At 35.8% G+C, this 24,297-nt stretch overlaps 1 protein-coding gene and 1 pseudogene across 4 annotated transcripts in view; one reads left to right on the top strand and one right to left on the bottom strand.

Annotated features, from left to right (window-relative positions):
• The window catches only part of TMEM135 (transmembrane protein 135), a 264,255-nt gene that overhangs the window by 24,305 nt on the left and 215,653 nt on the right, over window positions 1–24,297 (top strand). For all 4 annotated transcript variants that reach the window (XM_010356031.2, XM_010356030.2, XM_030918487.1 and 1 more), the window contains one exon: window positions 12,017–12,050. In XM_010356031.2, coding sequence (XP_010354333.1) covers window positions 12,017–12,050 — 34 coding nt within the window. The remainder of the gene's footprint in view (window positions 1–12,016; window positions 12,051–24,297) is intronic.
• Window positions 12,667–16,583, bottom strand: LOC115893537 (annotated as a pseudogene).

The raw sequence follows: 24,297 nt of genomic DNA, 5'->3' as shown, positions 1-24,297 counted from the left end.
TTAGCAAATAGTTTTTCATACCATCCAGTTCATATTGTCCTAAAATGGCTTTTAATAGTATTTTTTTTGAACCAGAATCTAGTCAAAGTTGATGTGTGTTGATATATTTCTTTCTTTTCCTTTTTCTAAAAGTACTTTTTTCTTGAGATAGGGTCTTGCTTTGTCACCCAGGCTAGAATGCAGTGATGTGAGATAGTCTTGCTCCGTCTCACACTCACTGGAGTGCAGTGGCACGATCTTCGCTCACTGCAACCTCCACTTCTCTGCATCAGCCTCCAGGTAGCTGGAACTACAGGTACATGCCACCACACCCAGCCAATTTTTGTATTTCTAGTATTGATGGGGTTTCACCATGCTGACCAGGCAGGCTGGTCTTGAACTCCTGACCTCAGGTGATCCACCCACCTCGGTCTCCCAAAGTTCTGGGATTACAAGCGTGAGCCACTGTGCTTGGCCATGTTTTCTTTTAAAAGTTGTATAGTTTTAGTTCTTACATTTAAGTCTTTCATCCATTTTGATTTAATTTTTGTATATAATGTGAAGCAGAGAGTATTAAGTTTTAAATTTCATTTTCCACATTTGTTGCTATGACATATAAATATAATAGTTTTTTTGTGTTTTATCTTGACTTCTGTGACCTTGCTGAATTTATTAGTTTTAAGAGTTTTTGGTACATTCCTTGAGATTTTCTATATAGACAATTATGTTGTCTGTAAATAGGGATGGTTTTCTTTGTTTTCCAATCTGTATGTCCTTTATTCTGCTTGTATCTGGTATTTGCTCTTAGGGGGAGGCATTAACGTTTTCATCATTAAGTGTGTTGTTAGCTGTGGGGTGGTTTTTCAGATGCTCTTTGTTAGGTTTAGGATGTTTACATTCATTTCTAGTTTGCTGTGAACCTTTATCATGAATGGATGTAATATTTTGTTGTATGTCTTTTCTGCATCTATTGATAAGATCATGTGATATTTTTTCTTTTTTCTTTTCTTTTTTTTTTTTTTTTTTGAGACAGAGTCTCACTCTATCGCCTAGGCTGGAGTGCAGTGGCATGATCTCGGCTTACTGCAACCTCTGCCTCGTGGGTTCAAGTGATTCTCCTGCCTCAGCCTTCCAATTAGGTGGGACTACAGGTGCGCGCCACCTTGCCTGGCTGATTTTTGTATTTTTAGTGGAGACGGGGTTTCACCATATTGGCCAGGCTGGTCTCGAGCTCCTGTACTCGTGATCTACCCTGCTTGTCCTCCCAATGTGCTGAGATTGTAGGCGTGAGCCACTAGGCCTGGCTGATCTTTCTTCTTTCGCTTATTTGTAGTGTTTTTTTTTTTTTTGATATCAACAAGGACAAGGTCATTGATAGTGTTGTCTGCAGCTGGGTTTCTCAACTTTGGCACTGTTGACATGTTTTGGGCCAGATAATACTTGACTGGGAGGGCTCTCTTGTGCAGTGTACCTATACATGCCATTAGCACTGCCTTCCTCTCCCCCATCAAGTTGAGATAACTGAAAATTCCTCCAGGCAGTGCTACATGTCCCCATGGGACAAATGTCTCCTTGTTGAGAATTACTGATCTATATACCTTTACTAATTTGCTTAGTGTAGTTTTATCATTTGCTGAGAGAAAAGTGTAAAATCTCCAACTGTGATTCTGGAATTGTCTATTACAGTTTCCATAGTGTATATCTTTCTTTCCAATTAATTTCAAACATCAGTGTCTCTATATTTAAAGTTTTTTTTTTTTTTTTTTTTTTTTTTTTTTAGCAGATAACATATAGTGGGGTCTTATTTTTTAAAATCTATTCTGCTAGTGTTAGCCTTTAAATTAGATTATTTAGTTCATTAACATTTGAAGCATTTATTATTTATTTGTAAGGCTAGGTTGAGCATGCCGTTTTATTATTTGTTTTCTGCTTTTCATTTGTCTGTTCCTTCTTCCTTTGCATTATTTGATTTTTTTTTTGTTTGTTTTTAGAATTCCCCTTTAATTTTTTTTTTGTTTTTGGTATTTCAGTGCTTGCTCTGTGGACTATAATATACATCTTTGAAGTTTCTTAATGTTACTATTTTACTACCTCTCAAAATGTGGCAGTCTGTCTAGGTCAACCTTAGGACTGCTTACTATTGGATTTGTTTTTTGTTGGTTTGTTTTTTCTCTTTCTTTGAACACTAACATTAGTTCAAATACAGTAAAGCCAAAGTAAAAGAGTGTTACTGATATTAAGAGCAGTAACTTCTTAGGGCATAAAGAGAGGTTTCCTGGATGTGAGGTGATAACATGGATTTGGGTTCCTAGTATATTTTCTGTTTTATTTTCACTTTTGATAAGTGAGGGTTTTTTTTTTTTTTAATCTTTCTGTTTTTATTTCCTGTAAATGAGCTTTTGCACTAGTGTTTCATTCTTAGACATTGGTTGTTCAAAGACAATTTTTAGGTATTACAGATTATGACCTAATTCTAAATATTAGCTGAAGTGTTTTTATTGTTTTAAAGACTTGAGAAATTTAAGTCTAGCTTTGTTTAACTTCTTTATAACTGTTATCACATGGTTGCTGAAAAAAAATTGATCCTTCCCTTGATCTGATTGTTACATTATTGAATTCTTTGCGTATGTGTTGATTTAGTTCTTTTGTTTATTAGGTGATGCAGTTAACAATACTGGGAAATAGCTCTGTAGTTCTTTCTGTTGAGAGTTGTGTATGTCTATGCATATCAATCACAATTCCTGGTTGGGTTTAATTAAAAACTTTAATTTTTGTTTTTTAGTGTTGTTCACAAGCTTAGTGACTTTAAGAAAAAAATCAGGTTTTGTATTTTTTTTTTTTCCCTTTGGAGTTAAACTTTAAAACAGAGAAAAGCAAATTTTTTTGCTTTATCTCTTGACAAGTTGCCTTATAGTGTGTCTTGTTTTAAGTAAATGTGTCTGTGCGTTATTTGGAATTTGTGAGTTACTTTAGTAGCTTAATTTGCTCTGAAAAAGTATTCTTTACTTACCACGAATTTATGTAAGATTTCATTAAATATCAAGATCCATTAAAAGCTTATAAGTAATTTGCAAGAATTGAAGTTGTGCATATTTTAAAACTATGACATCTAGTCCAAACATCAAGCATATTAGTATTGTAGTTCTTGTTTGGTAAGGAAAAAGAATTTGTAATTATGCCTTTAATTCACAGAGAAAATCAATGATATGCTGGTGGAAATAGCCAGCAGGCAGCTAGAAATGTGAGTCTAGGTTCAAGGGAAAGAAGGTAGTTAGAGAAAAATGGAAGTTTTCCTCTAATAGGTGGTCGTTGAAATTGTGGAAGTAGATTCACGTGTGAAAGCCCAGTATGCGAGGAGGTCTAAGATTGAACGTTTAGAAGCATTTAAGGAGCCGGTTGTCAGCTGAAATGTATACAGTTCAGTCTTTAAATTTAATGTCAGCAATGTACTAGAAAAGGTAGAAGAAACATATTGTGATGACTAGCAGTTTCTTTTTACAAAATAGCCAATACTGGTAGTCCTAAGTTTTAAATCTCTAAAGCTTTAATAATGCAATCTTTATTCTGAGATTTTGCACTCAGTTGTATAATCAGTTTTTCAAAAAGTATTTAATGAGGTGAGAACATACAATATGCACTTTATATCTCTTTCTATCTGGATATAAATATAGATACATAGATAAAGATCTGTCTCTCTGTAAATATCTTCATCTGTATTGGTTTAAGTTTCTTTCTTCCTCTTTTTTCCTTCTCTCTAATCCATCCATCAATTACCGCCTCCCTTTCTAGTAGTATTAAGCTTGCTTTGCTTGTTGGTTTGTGACACCTAGTAAGAGGGCAGCTTACTTAAATCTTAATCGCATCATTGTGAGGTTCTGAGAAAGCTTTGAAGTTGTTTCCAGGGTTGCTTAAAAAATTTGTGCCGCAAAGGACTCTGATCATAGAAACTCAGTAGGAAGCATTGGTAACGTCTAGTTTATCTGTAGGAGGGCTGTTAAGAACTAGTCTTCTTTTTCTTTTTCTAGGAAGTGCTTTGTTTGTGGTTTAGAAAGAAGTTGTTCTGATGGATTTTGTTTTGTAGAATTGCTGTGGAATTTGCTTTGATATTTAGTATTAGCTAAGAATTGCAGTGTGCTCAAACATGAACATGGATTAAGGTATCAACAATTGCATATTTATTGCAAGCATACTCATTTGTTGTGTATTAAATTGCACTATAGTACTTATGAAACTCCAAACCAGGTATGACCAGAATGAATGATCTATATAATATACAAATAAAAGAATACCCATAAATTTGGTCCGTAAGTTCTTGGTATCTTCAGGTTTCATTGGCATGTTAACTTCACCAGAATATTAAACACTTTGTTGCCTTCTGTAAAGTTTACTCTTTATGTACTGTGTAAGATAGAACATGATCATAGACTCTTGCTCTAGATTAGAAATTTGTTCTATTAATTCCTATGCTTTAAGGAAGTATTTTTATACCTTCTAAAACATTCTGACAGTTAAAAACCCATTATACCTTGAAAGACCTTCCGAGATGATTAAATAGCATTTCTTAATAAGTCATTACAATGTTTAGGAATTTTCACTTTTTTTTATTTCTAATATCTCCTTATTTATAGAACATATAATTATTTTTTTATGTATATTTCATATGCATATATAGGATATATACCTATTTAGAATTTAGAAGTTGCATTGTTCCTACTGTATTTCCCAGTGGCCTGTTGTAAAGTGTGATATGTAGTATCATTCAAAACTTTGAGGTTAGCTAAATAATACATACACCAAAGTTTCTGGAAAAAAACCCATTATTGATTATGCATCTAATTAGAAATGATAATGCTGTTAGATGATAATAATACTTAGAATTTCAGTAGGATGTATGAATACTTTTTAATCTACTAAGATGTTATAGAACATTTATTTATTTTATTTAATGTTTTCCTATAAAAATGATGATACTCTGACTACACAGTTTCTGTAGCAGTGGTTCTTTTTTTTTTTTAAGACAGAGTTTCACCAGTCATCTAGGCTAGAGTACAGTGGTACAATCATAGCTCACTGCAGCCTCGATCTCTTGGGCTCAGGTGATCCTCCTGCCTCAATCTCCCGAGTAGCTGGGACCACAGGCATGTGCCACCATGACCAGGTTAGTCTTATTTTTGGTGGAGACGAGATCTCACTGTGTTGCCCAGGCTATCTCAAACTCATGGGCTTAAGTGATCCTCCTAACTTGGCTTCACAAAGTGCTGGGATTACAGGTGTGAGGCACTGCGCCTGTCTGCAATGGTTCTTAATACTTTTTTTTGATTAACACTCCTGGAGGTACACACCCATTTAAATTTTGTATGTTGCAACTGTGAGAGATTCAACCCCTTCTCCAACCAAAATAAATAGATAAATAAAAGAAGGAAACAATGAAAAAAGCTTATGTGGTGTAAAGGAATATTGGACTGCTTATTTGCTGAGCTTTCCCAGCCTTCTAATCTAGTGACTGTCAGTAGAATGGAAGTATAGGATATGGGTATCAGAATCTCCTGTGAAGTTTAACAAGTTACTTATTGTGCTTCTTGGCCCCAGCTTCTCCCTTTTAGGCCTATGCCATCATCTGTTCTAACGGGCACCTCCCCCTCTCCATCACTGTGTTAGCCATGTTTTAATAGGTAACTTGGTTTCCAGAGAGGATTTAGTCACCAGTAAGGGAGTGGCCTATTTGTCTTCAGAATTAGGCTAAATATAGTCAAGTGTAAAACAATAAAATGACATTTAACTAATTTCTCAGTTTTTCTTAGTGCTTAACGTAACTGAAGAAGTGATAAATTATTGTTCTGATATCATACAGTTATAAAGTTGACATTGGAACAGAGGATGGAGACGTTGCATGAAAGAAATCCTATCAAAGAGTGTGGCCCTATAATCCAACATACCATACCCTTCAGAGATAATATTCTCTCTCGGTGTGAATTCAGCAGAAGCTATTAAGGAGGTGATTTAGGGAAAGATAAATTGAAATTTTGAGAACAGAATAGGACTTAATCTAATAGCACTACATTCTCTGCTTTTTCATGATAGTAACAGTATGTGAAGGCTTTAGTCTTCCTCAAAGAATAGAAGCCTGTTAGGATGCCATGTTAAACAAGCAAGTGAATTACAGAACTTAAAGATAATTTAGGGCCAGGTGCAGTGGCTCATGCTTGTTATTCCAACACTTTGGGAGGCCGAGGTGGGCAGATCACTTGAGCTCAGGATTTCGAGACCAGCCTGGCCAACATGGCTTGCTCTACCCAAAATACAAAAAATTAGCTGGGTGTGGTGGTGTGTGCCTGTGGTGCCAGCTACTTGGGAGGCTGGGGTGGGAGGATCCCTTGAGCCTGGGAAGTGGAAGTTTCAGTGAGCCAAGATTGCACCACTGCTTTCCAGCCTGGGCGACAGAGCAAGATTGTCTCAAAAACAAACAACAACGAGAAAGATAATTTAGTAGTGCAAAGATATTCTGTAGAAGTAATGCATTGGACAGAGCCTCAGATGAACTGACTATGAATTCTAGCTTGTCTTTTTGTTACTTTTACCTTTTTAAGGAAAGCACTTCACTTCTCTGATTCTTGGTCTTCAATAGAGTAAGGATAATGGTATCTGCCTTTCACTTCATGGTACTATTGGGTGGGTAAAATCTGATTTCATAATATCGATTATACCTTGTAGATTGGTAAGTTTTATGCAACTTTAAGGAGGTCTGATCACTTCTTTGCTAATAAATTGATATCATTAATTGGCCCTCCCTTGTTCTAGTGGTTATCTTTGGTGATTATATGTCTATAATACACTTTTTTTCTGTAAGGATGTGTTTTTAGGAATACCTTGTTGACCGTGTCTAGTAATTCCATAATCATTTGTTTAGTGCCTCGTATGCCTTAGGTGTGAGGTATTGATGCAGGATTTTTCTTGTCCACTTTGCCAACTGGAGACCTCCATGACTGGTGATGTCCCCCTGCCCTGCACCCAGGCCTTGCTTAGCCCCAGGCCTTCCACTGGAGGCAGCCCCTCTACTTGGCCTGCCTGTGTTATGGCTTGTACCCACGTTTGGCAGTTCCCAGGCTCTTGTCCCATGTCCAAGAAGAATTAGGATACACTGACAGTTTGAAGGGTGAGGAGGGCAGAGAAGAGTTTTATTGAGCAGTGGAACAGCTCAGCGGAGAGGGGACGCAGGGATGGTCCCCGACCCCTGCAGTTTGGTGTGTTTTTTTTTCCTCTCAGTGTGCCTGTGTCTGGGGCTTTTATGGCCTCAGAATAGGGAAGTGCTTGCTGATTGGTTTGTGAGTATGCAAAAAAGTTTAAAACGAAGACTCTGCTCAAAGGTGGGCACTACAGTGTAGAAAACCAATTAGGAAAGGGTATGTATATGTAAAATAGGTGGAGGGTGGGGATTAATTGGAGAAAAGTGTTCCAAACAGGAAGGCAAGTTCTTAATCTGGTCTGTGGATTTGACTTGTAGCTTGGCTTTCAGGCTTTAAACTTTCTTTGGCTTGGAGGTAGGATTTCACCAGGGACCCACCCCTATCTGCCTAGGCATTTGACTGCCTCCTGCTGCTATCAATTTCCCCTTCTGAAGAGGTACATCTAATTGCCATTAGGTTAAGGATGATGTCCAGTCTTAACTGCTTTCTGCTGACGGGGTGCTGTTTTGGGAAAATGGCAGTCAGATCTCTCTTAGACGCCTAAGAGTCCCCAGTAAAAGGGAGCCATCATTCGAGACTCCAGTTGCATAACTATTTGGAGTTTGATGGCCTGAAGATGAGAAGAGACAAACCAGGTTATTAGAAGACATGTATCAAAACAAAACATGCGGGTAAGAACAGCTGAAAAACTCTGAGGCTGCTAACATGCCCAGATAACTGGTGGCTATAGTTATGCCTGCTAAGACTTGGGTGCATGTGGCTTGGTTTGGTTAGCTCCTTTGGTCTTATTTTCAAAAAAAAAAAGCAAAAAAAAGCCCCCAAAACCTTCAGGTTATGGGCACCCTTTTCTCACCACCTGGCAGGATTTGCAGGATAATTGCCCAGAATTAGAATATTGATCCAGATTTTTACATTACTCATCCCTTTTCTTTCTTAGCTGCAGCCAAAGATCACTGGTTGGTTCTCAGGAATAAGCAGAGTTAGTCTAAAATGCAAACAAAACTTAAAAGCAACTAATGAGATGATAATTTAATGACAGCTGTATGATAAGTTTTGAAACTGTTTTCTGTGTTTCCAGTCCTCATTTTGTGACAAACAAGTCATGATAGGACCTAGTTATTTGCAAAATAAACTTTAGTCTTATACTTGGCTTAATCATTTGCATAAAGTTCACCAAAAATAATTATTTTCACATAGGCCTTTAAAATTGGCTCTGTGTGGAACTCTATTCCATATGGAATCTCAGATAAGACTGTCTTTTTTTTTTTTAGATGGAGTTTTGCTCTTGTTGGTTAGGCTCAAGTGCAATGGCGCGATCTCGGCGCACTGCAACCTCTGCCTCCTAGGTTCAAGCGATTCTCCTGCGTCAGCCTCCTGAGTAGCTGGGATTACAGGCATGCGCCACCACACCTGGCTAATTTTTTGTATTTTTAGTAGAGACAGGGTTTTTTCATGTTGGTCAGGCTGTTCTCAAACTCCCGATTCCAGGTGATCCGCCCTCCTTGGCCTCCCAAAGTGTTGGGATTACAGGCGTGAACCACCGCACCTGGCTCAGATGAGACTTTTTAAATAGCTGAGCCCAGCCATGGGTTTATACCCTCAAATACCTGTGAATTTGGTAAATTCCTCTCTTCTTGAGGTGTCAAGATAACTTGGGGCTCCTGGACTTGATAGAAAGTGACATTCTTTACTCACCACAAGTTAGGAACCCTGTACAGGAACTGTGTAGACAGGGTATGAGGCCAGTTTTCCCAAGGGGCTTTTATTGGCTCTGCAAGTCAAGCTTAATTCCTTAAAGGGAAGCACACCCTTCCAGTCAAAGCCTTGGTAAAACAACCAGTCTCTCCAGTTGTGTCCTGTTGCAAAAGAAAATGGATTCTTACTGCAGTGATGCAAATAACTATATTGCCCTATGTTAAGAATACTTACAAAGTTTCCAAATTCTGGAGAAACCAAGCAGAAAGAAACAAATATTTTCCAAACTTTGTTCATAGGAGTATACCTTACTCAATTGTTGAAAACTATAGATAGCTTAAAAGAAAAATTTCCATGACTCTGAAAAATAAAACAAGGATCAGCAATGTTTTAAGCAAAAAGTTAAAAAGATTATTTAAGTTTTCTATTAGTTCAGTCCATTCAATTAACTCTTGTCCTGCTTGATATTCATGAACATTTCAGCTCTTCATGAGTCCTGAATGATTTTCTTTTATTCCAATGTCACAATCTCCAAAGATGTCAGAAACTTGCATTTAAGAGCACCTGTCAAAGTCCTGTAGCTGATTACAAACCATTTTTGGAAGAGGATCAAGACAACTGTCTGTGAATGACAAAATGTCCAGGGTAGTTCCGGTCAGAAACACAATTGACAAAGAGATTTGTTTATTTCTGCGGTTTACAATAACAACATAATAACCTTAATTATGATTGAGCACCAGCATGATGCCATAAGTGGAAAATTTCACATTTAAGTACTGAATACAAACTTTATTTCGGGCACAAAATTATTAAAAATATTGTATAAAATTACATTAAGTTGTATGTATTTAGGTTGGTGCAAAAGTAATTGCAGTTTTTGCCAAGTATAAGGTGTATATGAAACATAAATTAATTTTGGACTTGGGTCTCATCCCCAAATTATTTCATTATGTATATGCAAATACTACAAAATACAAAAAAATGAAAAGTTGGGAACACTTCTAGTCTCAAGCATTTTGGATAAGGGATACTCAGCTTTAGCTCATTTCACCTTGAAATGCATTTATCAGCGAGGTGTGGTAGCTCATGCCTGTAATCCCAGCAATTTGGGGGGCGAGGGCAGGAGGATTGCTTAAATCCAGAAACTCGAACTAGCTAGGACAATATAGAGAGACTGGGTCTCTACAGAAAATCAAAAAATTAGTGGGCATGGTGGTGTGCGCCTGTAGTTTCAACTGTTTGGGAAACTGAGGCAGTAAGATCACTTGAGCCCAGGAGTTCGAGACTGCAGTGAGCTGTGAATGTACTACTGCACTCCAGCCTGGGTGACAGAGTGAGATCCTATTCAAAAACAAGCAAACAAACAAACAAAAACGAAAAAGAAAAAAAAATTGTCAGGCTCTGTCACAGAAAGTAAAGAAACATTTTTATTTTGGAATTTGTAATATATGTATTTTTTCTTCATATGTAACCAGCTTTTGGTAAAAATGGGTATCTCTTGAGAAGCACTTAACTTTTCTTTCTTTAGTGTATCTGGAACTCTTGGATGTTAATGTTACCCTAATTTTTCTTGGTATAGCTTATTTAAAATAAGCAATGTTAGAGTATTTTTGATTTAGAATTTAGTAGTAACTAACAAGAATGATGAGAACTAGTAAGAACACTTCAATCCATATGTAAAAATCATAGAACAAAGGATGTTAAAAAACATTATAGATATTCTTACAAGTGATTTTATTATTATTTTCTTTTCCTAACTTTTAAGTTCAGGAGTACATGTACAGAATGTGCAGGTTTCTGCCATGTTGGTTTTCTGCATAGATCATCCTATCACCTTTACCAGTGATTTTTAAAAATTCTTTTTGTAAGGGCAATTGGGTTCTCTTGTTCTGCTGAAATGCATTAGGATCTGCTGAGGAGGGATTGTTAGGAGTGTATGGCACTGGGTGTGTGGCACTGTGGGTCCTATATCCTCTTCCCCTTTCAACCCCTTTATATTGGTGATAATGTAAATTTTTTCTTTAATAATTTTTATGTTAAAAAAGTAGATTTACTAAGTAGATAAATAGTCCCTCAAATGTTCCCTAATTTTAGTGATAAAATTACAGAGTCCCAGAGTACCTAACTTTACTTTAGCAGTGTTTAGTTAAATCATACTGCCTGCATGTAGCTTTAGGAATATTAAAAAATCTTACTAAACCATTTAAAATAATGAATACTCAGCACTGTGTATGAATCAGGCATCAAGAAGATTTCATTGACAATATCAATATGAAGATTCGGCATATTTAAATGAAAGTGGTTTGACATTGGTACTTTTTATATATATTTCATTTTCTTTGAGTATTGAAAATGTTCATAACGGAAGCTAAAATAAGTTTTTGTAGTTTTCAGAGGTCGAACTCTGCCCTTGAATTCTTAAAACCTATTGAAGACATTTCCTAGAGAATAGAATGTGCTTCATTCATTTCTCATGTGCAATATAAGCCAAGTAGACTGATTAAGGGCAGAAAAAAGTTCTTATGTTTGACTTTCTACCTGAATTTTTATTAAATAAGTTTGGTAAATATGCAATGTTTGTGTAAAGTGTTTATGGAACTTTTGTTTGTCCTTTGGCATTAGAAAGTTCCCTTAGTGCCTGACTTTTCATTTAAAATGAAATTAAAACCAATGTGATTTAGTATGATTTGTAATATTATTTAATGAAACAAACAATTATATTGTGTGTGAAACAGATAGAAGGCTTGTTTTATTTATTTATTTTTTGATACATTTTTATTTGGTCAGAATTGTTCTTTATGGCAAGATGAATTAGAATTATTTATTATAAAATTTAGATTTAGCTAGCATAGACGAGTAAGAAATTATACCACTCTTGCCAATAACAAATAACAATGGAGAAATAGTAATTTTAAATATTTAATTAATGACTGCTAAGAATATTTAATGACCACAAAACAAGTGATTTTATGGAATTTTTTTAGATGCAGCTAAATTTAGGTCACAGAAAAATTAGTTCAGCATAATTTACCCCTTTTTCTAAGATACCAGTACGTTTCTCAATTTCTGAGAATTCTTTTTATAGACTTCCAATAAATGATAAAGTGATTATTAAGTCAAATTGAAGTTTAATATCTTCCTTTTAAAATTATTTGCAGGAGAGGGCTGCTCACAATCTATATGGCCAACTTGGTAAGTATTTTGTTTTAACCTTTGATGTCTTCCATAAGCTGTAAATCTTCTCTGTGTTAATGGATAGACTTAAATGTTCAAAAAAGCCTTGATACCATCTGGTTTGTTCCTGTCATACAGGATTGAATTTCACGTATTTTAGAAGGAAATCACTGTCTTGTGCTCCTCATTGCCTTTTTTTTTTAAAGTTTACATCTTCATCTTTGATAGGCTATAATTCTATATGTATATATCTATCTCTTTATATCTGTTTATATATATAATTTCATATTCTGCCTCTGTTGTGATTTCTTATGGGAAAAACGATATAAGGATGGGTTTTTATGATGCATGTTCTTCTTGGACAGTAAAACAACATTGGTACTATCTCCAAACACTCAGTGCATTTAATAATATAATTAGCTAGGCTTCCAAATTTTTAAATTTACAGAAATGAAGTTAATGTTATGTTGTTTGATATTCTTTAAAGTAAATATATAATCAAGGTTATATAATTTTTATTGCCAAGTTAATATTTTAAAAACATTTACATTAAAATCTTTTCAGGTTATTTAATAGTCTTGATAGGCAACATTAAAAAATTTAACTAGGAAAGATTAATAATTATTTATTTACCCTAAGATTTAGTTCTTGAATTCTGTAACAAGGGAGTATATTTCAGAGGTACATTTAGCAATTCATTTTAGTTATAAAATATATACTTTTTGCTCTGTACTTCTGTGTTTCTGTGCTAGATGCTGGTAAACAAGAGATAGCTTTTGCATTCATGGAGTTTTACTCTCTAGTGGGAGAAGTCACAGCAGAAATAATAATGTATGAAAAGGACTGAAAGATGATTTATAGGTTCCTGTGGAAATCATATAGCACCAAACTATTCTGGGTGTGTGGGGTTGGGTCAGAGAAAAGTAGGTATAACTCCTTTTGAGTCATAGACCTCTCTGAGAATCTGATGACATATATGGACATTCTGTACAGAAAACTGCTCATGTAAGGAACGATACACAAATTTTCATTTCAGGGTGTTCATGGACCACCAATTAAGAAAGCCTAGGGTATGCCATCAAGTAAATTTATTCTGAAATACTCCAGAAAATTAGGAGTTCTAAGCTCTTTTAATTGTAACGAAATGGAAATTTCAGGACAGCAGGAGAGCAGGAGAGCAGGATTTCTTTTTGGCATTATTCTCCTTGAAAGAATTTTTACTAGAATGTAAGCTCTTGAACTTCTAAATAGAGTCTGTTATGTAGTGAGATTTGATAAATATTTGTTGTAATAACAATCTTGCTGGGTGTAGAATTCTAGATTGACAATGATTTGAAGATAATCCTTTATCTTTATCTTTGTTCTCTATAGATACTTTTCGTAGTCTGTTGTCAGTCTGGTTTTACTTTTTAGGTAATCTCTCTTTCTTTCTCAATTTTTTTAAAAAATTTACTTTTGAAGAATTTATTTTTGGCACAATGGGTTTACTGTGATATAGATTTATTTTTATTTAGTTTGATCAGAACTCAGCTTTTGTAGTCTAAGAATTAATGGTTAGTTCTGGAATTAAATTCTTATCCATCCCCTCTTTGAATCTTGCTTCTTCCCATTCTTTATATTCTATTGTTTTGGAACTCCTTTGAGATGCGTGTTAAACATTCTTATGTGCCTCTTCATGTTTTCTTAATCGCTCTTTAACATTTTCCTAATTTTTCATCTCTTTGTGCTGAATTCTGGTTATCTTTTCAGATTTGTTTTCAAGTTAGCTCATCTATTTACCTGTTTCCATTTATTTTATTTTATTTATTTTATTTTTTTGGTCTCATTTTGTTGCCCAGGCTGGAGTACAGTGATGTGATCACAGCTCAAACTCCTGGGCTCAAGCAATCCTCCCACCTCAGTCTCCCAAGTAGCTGGGACCACAGGCATATACCACAATGTCCAGCTATTCTTTTTTTTACGTTTTTTTTTTGGTAGAGATGGGATCTCACTATGTTGCCTATGCTGGTCTCAGACTCTTGGGCTCAAGTGATCCTTTTGCCTTGGCCTCCCAAAGTGCTGTGATTATAGGCAAGAGCCACTGTGCCCAGCCAATTTGCTTGTTGTTTTTATTTATTATTATTATTATTATTATTTTTTTTTGAGATGGAGTCTCGCTCTTTCACCCGGGCTGGAGTGCAGTGGTGTGATATCAAGTCACTGCAACCACTGCCTCCTGGGTTCAAGTGATTCTCCTGCCTCAGCCTCCTGAGTAGCTGGGATTACAGGTGTGCACAATCAAGCCTGGCTAATTTTTTTTTTTTATTTTTAGTAGAGACAGGGTTTCACCATGTTGTTCAGGCTGGTCTTGAACTCTTGACCTCGTGATCTGCCTGCCTCAGCCTCCCAAAGTGCTGTTATTATAGGTGTGAGCCACAGCACCCGGCCAATTTACTTGTTTTTCATGTTGAACCTGTCCAGTAAAAATTCAGTTTGAGTGATGATATTTTATTTTTAAAAAGATGATAAACACCAGACTTAACATAAAATCTAGATTTTATGTTAATTAAATGTTAAGTAATCATCTAACATACCTCCACAAAACTTTTTTCCATCATATATTGGTTATAAACTCCATTCATTTCTTCATATGATTTTATAATTTTCTTTTGAAAAAATTACTAAGACAATACTGATTTTATACAAGGAATTTCCATCATGATTTTGCATTTATTTCTAAAATAATGGACTCTGGGTTTTTAATTGGTCATGAAACTTTGATTGGTTTGGTGTCACCAGCTTCTGTTAGAGACTACTTGGAATATTTGAATGTCAAAGTAAACTTTATTCCTCAAAAGCCAAATTATATATGGCTAGACTTCCTTTTCAGTTCCTATATAATACTTTTCCGAAACCCTCATGCTACAGGTTCTTATTATTTGTCTCTCATTTTCTTCTTACAGCCTAGGCCCAATTCTGTGTTTGATATATTTCTTATTTTGTGTATAATTTCTTAGTAATTTAGAGGTCTTGGAATCAGTTCTGTGCTATTACTGGCAAACTCTGGATCTAGAGCTCCATTACTTCTTCTCCCCTTTTTTCTTTCAATAATACTTCCTTCAATTCCCTCCACTTAGTCTTTCCTCTGGCTCATTAGTAATTACAGTATAGGCTGGGTGTGGTGGTATGGGCCTGTAGTCCCAGCTACTTGAGAGGCTAAGGTGGGAGGATTGCTTGAGGGCAGTAGCCCAAGACCAACCTGGGTAACATAATGAGACCCCGTCTCTTTTTGCAGTGAAATCTGACTTGATTCATTTTGTGTCTTTCTGAGCACTCAATGAATCTGCAACCAGAACCTCAGGTGACTTCTAGTTGCTCCCAGATAAGTTTGAGTTTTTTCTTCCATTATTGATGTCCTTAAATCCGAACCCCATTTGTATAGGGATAGGCCTAAGACCAAAATTCTTGTACCATAGGATTTTGAAAGATGGTATAATCTATTCTTATAGTCAGTGATGACATTTTTTCAGCACTTCTCACCAGTGACTCCTCAAGTGAATGGGTTAAATGGATATTACTTATATATTCTTATTTCTTCTCCTGTAATAGATGTTTACACCTTGGATACCATTTAGCATGTTGTTCCTAGGGGTGTTCCATGTGTTTCCATCAGCAAAAGCATTTTACTTTATCACCTTTACCTAAAGCATAAAATTCAGCTCCTGCACATTGCTGCTTGTTAACTGAGTATATCCACATCCCCAAAGTAATGATCCGTGCTTCATGATCTGCCGTGGATGGATTTCTTCAGAGGATTTGTTGAATTGGGGAAATTCCTATTAGAACTCACAACATCAGATTCACTTCAAATGTTAACATTCTGGCCCAAAACAAAGAAGCGATTAAGAAAGTGTTGCCTGTGTTCTTCTGCCACCAGCCAGCACTCTAAGGTTCCCAATTTTTCAGTTTTCTGCCACAATAAAAGCACTGCACTTGGTCATCAATACTTGTGTAGTAGAGTTCAGCACTAACTCTCTTGGGGTTAAGTGGGCATAGTTTGGCTGGTTCTGAAATGACTATAATCGAGCTTCCTCACTATATATGGTGTGTTTCTTGGGTATATGGTATCTGATACATCTAAAGCCTGTCCAGTTATCAGAAGATAATCTGCATGAATCTCAGATGGCCTGCCTAAGGCAAATTGATTTCTGTTTCCCAGTTTTCAACTTTGTACTGACCATTTTGGATACTAGGATTTGCAGGTTGTGTGGCACTATTTTAAAAATAAATGCCATCGGTAATCTGCAGTTTGGGATACTTTCTTGTGTCTTCCAACTACTGAGTCTCCATATTGCCTTCTATCTACTTCTGCATGACAACTAAAGCACCACATGGTATCTCCTTCACCAATATAAAGAAAACCTACTTGTGCCAGTGTTGATGCTGAAACCGGACTACTGCTTGGAAAACTAGCAAAAGTTTTTAATCCGTTAAACTCTTATACAAATTCTTCATCCTTATTTATGTTTGCAGGTACATAGTTTTAGATCCTTCAGAACTGTTAAAAGCCATCTTCTCTTGAAGATAGGACTTGTTCACCTTTTCTTAGATGTCAGAGAGTTTAGAAAGGCAGTCTTGGAGGGCGTGAGCTACCCACCCTCCCATCCAGCCATACCTTCCTTCAACAGTCCTGGGAACCCAGTCACGGAGCTCCTGCTGGGTGGGTGCTGCTTTCCTGCCTTCCCCAGCAGCCTATAATATCATTTTATACAGAGAAAATAAAAAAAAGATATTTCAGTCTTTCTTCTTGCATTATTGATCATACATGTTTTAATAATTATTCATATTTGGAATAGTTAAAACCATGTTACTTAATACACAGATTTATCACCTTTTTTCGAATACTGATATAGGTAGTGCTTCTCAAACACAGGCATTCTGAAAAATTTTCTGTAGTACAGTTTCCCATTGGAAAAAAGACCTACAAAGTTATGTTGCATTTATAATAATTGTAATTGTATTCACTTCATTTACTTGACAGGAGATAACTTGGATTTTGACTAGACTTTGATAAGAATCAGATCTTCTGCTTACTACTTTGCATGTCTGATGATTGGTAGAACTTTTAACAGTCTGCCTTTTAGCTATGTGCATTTCAAATTTATTTCTTTTTCATTACCCACATATTTTCAGGGCTTGGCACCCTAAGATGTATCTATATATCATTATGGTCTCTGGTTCTTCACCTTTGTGTCATGACGGGGTAAGTTGGCACAGTAGACAGTAGAGTATTCCTGGAAGCCACTCTGTTTTTTTTTTTTTTTTTTTTCTTTTTTCGAGACAGGATCTGGCTCTGTCACCCAAGCTGGAGTGCAGTGGCATGATCTTGGCTCACTGCAACCTCTGCCTCTTAGGTTCAAGCAATTCTCCTGCCTCAGCACCCAGAATAGCTGGGATTACAGGTGCACACTGCCATGCCTGGCTAATTTTTGTATTTCCAGTAGAGACAGAGTTTCACCATGTTGGCCAGGCTGGTCTCAAATTCCTGGCCTCAAGTGATCTGCCAGCCTTGGCCTCCCAAAGTGCTGGGATTACAGGCGTGAACCACCGTGCCTGGCTGCCACTCTTTAATGAGCCACTAGGAATCAATGTTCTATACCTAAAAGCAACTGGAAAGTAAATTAATGAATATATCATGCAATCCAAACTCAATATATCTTGCTAAACTCAACTCTACTAGTAAGCTGGATCCCAAAACCTAGTGCTGTTCACCACAAGGTGAAGTTTGACAGAGAAATCAGAATGTAAAATGATAGTTATCTTAACTATCTATGGTTAAAATACCTTACTTTTGCAAATGTTACCAAAATGTGGCTATGTGAACAGATTTTGTAGGGCTCTTTTCGAGGCTTGGAAGAAGCCTGTGGTTATGAGGGGTCTTTATGTTTCTCTGGCTTCCTCCTACCACCACTGTCTCCTTCCTCATTCTCCACTTCAGCCACACTGCCCTCTCTGGTGTTCAGTGAGCATGACAAGCATGCTTTCTCTTCAGGACTTTGATATTTGCTGTTTGCTCTGTTTTGAGCTCTTACTGCCAGGTATCTGCATGGCTTGCTGTTTCATTTCACTGAGACTGCTGAAGTGTCACTGTTGTGAGGCCTTCCATATCTATCTCACATGAAATAACAATCACTCTTCATGTCACTTATAACCCTGCAGTCCCAAACCTTTGTATCTTTTTTTTTTTTTTTCATGGAATTGATCAACATCTAACATGTATCTTTTTTGCTTATTATTTTATTGTCTGTCTTTCCACCTTGGAATTTAAACTTCATGGATGTAGAGTTTTTGTGTGTTTTATACCTTGCTGTTATCATTCCTAGAACAGTGCCTAAAATGTACTTTGTGCCATAATTTGTTAAATGAATCATAGATGAATGTGTTCATTAACCCATCTATGCTGGAGGTTGCAAATTTGTTTTTGTGAAAAATCAGACCTCCTTGAGCAGTAGGAAAAAAATAACTCCTACTAGAAGCTTAGCGTTCTAATAATGGAGCACTAGGCATAAATGGGTTAAAGAGAAGGATTTATAGGAGACATACCAAATTATACCTAGATGTTTATTTAAAAGCTTATTTTAAATATTTTAGGTTGGTGCAAAAGTAATGGTGGTTTTGCTGTAATATTATTTACTTTATAAGTAAAACCTTCTTTTATTTGACTGCATTAATGTTGTATTTTAGATTGAAAGATACAAAGATTAAAAATCGGTGGTCATGGAACATAGATGAAGTACGTGACTTATTTTGAACTGAGTGTGAACACTTAGGTCTTGCCAGCTCATGGTGTTGTGATCAGAATCCAGAAAAATAGCTGCAGGAAATCATCTACTTTAAAATGATAAACTTAAATTATTAAGTGATAATAAATACTACAATCTGAAAATAATTTAAAACAATTGATTAATCTTAGTTATAGATTATTTTTATTGTATAACAAAGTATCTTAAATTTTCTTAGTGGCTTTGTTATTGTGCTGCTTTTCTTATGTTTTCAAAAAAGTTTAAAATATTATGCCTGCATGCTAGAAAAGATTTGAGTTTTAATGTATTTTTTTAGACACTCATATGCTTTTCTATAGTAGCACATGGTATATACTTCAATACCCAAATACTGTGCGTATTCATACACTTATTTTTAAATTGTAAGTAAATTTTCTAAAACTTTTGTGTGTTGCCTGCTTTAGATTGTAAATTCCTGGGAAAGAGATCTTTGACTTTGATATTATTGATGTTAGAGAGCACACTTAAAATACTGTATTTAAAAAAAATTAAAACTTTTATTTGGAAATAATTATAGATTCATATGTAATTATAAAAAGTAATATAGGGATCCCAAGTTCTCTTTACCCAGTTTCCCCCAATAGTAGCATATTGCAAAACTATAATATAATATCAAAACCAGAATATTTAATTGGTACAATCAAGATACAGAATATTTCCATCATAGCAATACCCACTTCTCTCTTGTTGTTGCCCCTCCTTAGCCCCTGTTCATGGTTTTTAGTTATTATGAATAAATCTGCTATAAATATTCATGTACAGATTTTTATGTTTTAATTGTTCTGGGATAAATGTCCATTAGTGCAGTTGCTGGGTTTATATTGTGGTTACATGTTTAGTATTTTTTTTTTTTAAGACAGATTTTTACTCTGTTGCCCAGGCTGGAGTGCAGTGGCATGATCTTGGCTCACTGCAACCTCTGCCTCCTGGGTTCAAGCGATTCTCCTGCCTCAGCCTCCTGAGTAGCTGGGATTACAGGTGCGTGCCACCATGCCTGGCTAATTTTTGTATTTTTAGTGGAGACGGGGTTTCACCATGTTGGTCAAGCTGGTCTCGAACTCCTGACTTCGTTATCTGCCCTCCTCGACCTCCCAAAGTGCTGGGATTACAGGCGTGAGCCACCACGTTTAGTTTTTAAAGAAACTATCAAATGTGTTCCTGAGTGGTGGCTGTACCATTTTGTTAGGGTTCCCAACCTAGAAGAAACCTTTGAATCTCTAGTTCTTTAAAATGGAAAACTTTTTTGGGGGTTACATTTGTCTGTAAATTTCAGTATTAGAAAAATTTCTGGGAAAGTATAAAATGTGAATTGGTGTTTTTAACCAGTTATAAATGCTCAGTAATTCAAAGCTTTAATGAGATCAAAGACTTGACACATAGATATTGACTATGTCTAAGGGAAAGTGAATTTGAACATAATCATAATTTTTTCTGGATACTAATAATAACCTGATGCGCTTCATCTTCCTTTTTATCTAAACAGAGCCATTTATTTATTACTATATAACTTTTACTACATGAAGAGGGTGCTTGTTTCAGAACAGGTAGGGATTTAAGGATTCGGGGAGAACTGAATTCAATCTAAAGAAATAACTTTTCTTATGACTTGATTATATTGCTTACAAGACTAAGTTGAAATTGTTGGCTTATAACATCCAACAATAAAATTTCTAAATGTTGGGAGGTTTTATTTAAACAAAATATTTACTGTTTTTTGGTATGTGTCTCTGATTTGGAAAATAAAGAGGAGAGTAAAAGTCATCAGTATTTGGGAGGCCAAGGCGAGTGGATCACCTGAGGTCAGGAGTTCGAGACCAGCCTGGCCAACATGGTGAAACCCCGTCTCTACTAAAAAATACAAAAATTAGCCAGGCATGGTGGCATGCGCCTGTAATGCTAGCTACTAGGGGGCCTGAGGCAGGAGAATTGATTGAACCCTGGAGGTGAAGGTTGCAATAAGCCAAGATCGTGCCACTGCACTCCAGCCTTTGCAACAGAGCAATACTCTGTCTCAAAAAAAAAAAAAAAAAAAAAAAAAAAACTTTAAGAAAAAGAGCCATCAGATACAAGTACGTTTTGATAAGTTGCAATCATTAGACCATTAGTTTATAGCTTTAATGATTAACTAGCACTTAAAAACATACAGATTGAAGACAATTGTATTAATACCCATCTGAAAATGTTGCTTTTTTGTTATATGTTAGTTAGCATGTATTAGAGTGAAAAGTAACCAATTTAAAAAATAGTCGTTTTCTAGATTTTAAATGTTGATAGTGAATTAGTTATTAAAGGCCAAAATGAATGAAATGTATATAGAAAGAAGTATAAAGAGTTAAGTATTTTCTCCGGCCAAAATATGTCTATAAAATTATGGAAAAATTTTCCTGGGACTGATGTGCCAGAACTGATTACCTGTAAGAGAACACTTGCTGTTAGATTTCAACTTTGCCACAGTATGATTTAAAAGAGAACACATAAGCAAAATTTGCATTTGCATGATTTTCATTATTATATCAGTTGTGACAACGACTAAGTTTTCCAGTCTTTCAAAATTGATTATATGCTGCTAACATTTATTTAAAATGTGATGTCAAATGTAATTAGTTCACTTACATTTTATTTTAAGAAAAAAATGTAAGACATTTAAAAATCCTTCTGTGTGAGTCCTTTTGAAAACTTCTCTGTAATTTCATTTATGTCACCAAACATTTCAACAGTATATACGTTTTAAAATTGTAAACATACATCTAATGTGTGTTAGCAATTTGTCTTTAGCATTTGGTTTTTCATGTTAAACATGCAGTATATTTTATTAAAACATCTATATTTGATTTTTCAAACATAGGTTTGAAAATGGTGATTCAGGCTGGGCACAGTGGCTTCACGCCTGTAATCCCAGCATTTTGGGAGGCTGAGGAGGGAAGATCACCTGAGGTTGGGAGTTCGAGGCCAGCCTGACCAACATGGATAAACCCCATCTCTACTAAAAATACAAAATTAACCGGGTGTGGTGATGCATGCCTGTAATCCCAGCTACTCGGGAGGCTGATGCAGGAGAATAGCTTGAACTGGGGAGGCGGAGATTACATTAAGCTGAGATCATGCCATTGCACTATAGCCTGGGCAACAAGAGCAAAACTCCACCTCAGAAAAAAAAAAAAAAAAGAAAAAAAGAAAAAAGTACTTTCTCTTGTTCTTTCACTCAGCAGAGAATGATCTCCACAGACCAAGCAATTCTCTGGAAGCACGTTCTCTAGCAGACACCAGCTTAGTGTCCTCTAATTCAATTTAATTCTGACACTGTCTACCTGGAGAGAGCATCAGATTCCACAGGTTGAAGGCTCAGTTTCATAAGACTGCCTCCACCTCAGATGCCAATAGAAAGTAATACTTGTTATCTATACTTCTGACTGATCAGCTATAAATTGGGGTTCCCGCTACCCCCTTTTCAAGTTCAGCTAATTTACCAGAGCAGCTCACAGAACTCAGGGAAACACTTTACTTACATTTACTGGTTTATTATAGAGGATATTAGAAAGGTTTTGGATGAACAGCCAGATGGAAGAGATGCATATGGCAAGATATGGGAAAAGTCTGACAAGAGCAAATGTTGGTATGAAGGTATAGGAACTGGAACTATCAGATTCCTGCATGTGGGAATGTAAAATTGTTTAACCCCTTTGGAAGCCGATTTGACAGTTTATTAAAAGGATAAACATACACTTTTCCATATGAGCCAACAAATCTACTCATAGACATTTGCTTTAGAGAAATACATTTTTATTTCTTTTTAAGTTATTTTTAATTGACAAATCATACTTGTATACATCTATGGGGCACAATGTGATGTGTGTGTGTATATATATATATATATACACACATATATATACAGCATGAAATGATAAAATTAACATTTATCACCTCAGTTGTCATTTTTTGTAGTGAGACATTTGAAGTTTACTCTTAGCTATAATATATTTTGAAATGTACAAGATGTCCTTATTAACTATGGCCACCCTGCTGTGCAATATATCTCAAAAATTTATTTCTCTTGTCTCACTGAAACTTTATCATCACAACCCCCTCTTCCCTTGGCCTCTGTTAACTGCCATTCTACTCTGTACCAATATGAGTTTGACTTTTTAAAGATTCCACATATAAGTGAGATCATGTGGTATTTTTTTCTGTACCTGGCTTATTTTAACTTAGCATAATGTCCTCCAGGTTCATTAGGTTGATTCCTTTTCTTGGTTATTGTGAATAGTGCTGGAGTGAACATGGGAGTGAAGACATCCCTTTGACCTACCGATTTCAGTTTCTTTGGATACATACTCAGAAGTGGGGTTGCTGGATCACTTGTTAGAGAAAAATCATATGGTGTTTTTAGTTTTTTGAGGAACTCCCATAATGTTTTTCATAATGACTGTACCATTTTTACATTCTCACTAATAATGACAAGGATTCCTTTTCCCCCAGGTATTTGCCAAACACTTGGTTATCTTTTGTCTTTGATAATAGCCAGTCTTACAGGTGTTAGGCAATATCTCATTGTGGTTTTAATTTGCATTTCTCTAATGATTAGTGATGTTGAGCATTGTTAAATGTATGTGTTAGCCATGTTTTCGGTTTTTTTTTTTTTTTTTTTTAGGAAATGTCTGTTCAGGGCCTTTGCCCATTTTTTCCTTGGGTTGTTTCCTTGTAATTGTGTTAAATCCCTTATATATTTTGGATATTAACCCTTTATCAGATGTATACTTTGCAAATATTTCTCCTAATCTGTGGAATCTGTGGGTTGTCTCCTTTTCTTATTTGAGGCGGAATCTCGCTCTGTCACTCAGGTTGGAGTGCAGTGGTGCGACCTTGGCTCACTGTAACCTTCACCTCCCAGGGTCAAGCAATCCTCCCATAACTTCTTGAGTAGCTGGGACTGCAGGTGCATGTCACTATGCCTGACTAGTTTTTGTACTTTTTGTAGAGATGGGGTTTCACCATGTTGCCCAGGCTTCCAATCTGTGGGTTGTCTCTTTACCCTGTTAGTTGTTTCCCTCGCTGTACAGAAGTTTTTTAGTTTGATGTAATCCCATTTGTCTATTTCTGCTTTTATTGCCTGTGCTTTTGGGTTCATATCCAAAAAACAAATTGCCTAGACCAGTGCCATGAAGCTTTTGTCGTATATTTTCTTTTAGTCATTTTATAGTCTTTAACCCATTTTGAATTAATTTTTGTGTACCATATGAGATAAGAGCCCAGTTTCATTCTTTTGCAAGTAGATATCCAGTTTTCCTAACACCGTTTATTGAAGAGACTTGGTTTTTTCCTGTTTTGTGTTGTTAGCACCGTTGTCAAAAATCAGTTGTCATAACTGTGGGTTTATTTATTTCTGGGTTATTTATTCTGTTCCATTGGTCTGTGTGTCTGTTTTTATGCCAGTACAATGCTGTTTT

This window comes from Rhinopithecus roxellana, chromosome 15, assembly GCF_007565055.1.
Source record: "Rhinopithecus roxellana isolate Shanxi Qingling chromosome 15, ASM756505v1, whole genome shotgun sequence".
Taxonomy (NCBI): Eukaryota; Metazoa; Chordata; class Mammalia; order Primates; family Cercopithecidae; genus Rhinopithecus; species Rhinopithecus roxellana.
This window is presented reverse-complemented; position numbering and strand designations above follow the sequence as displayed.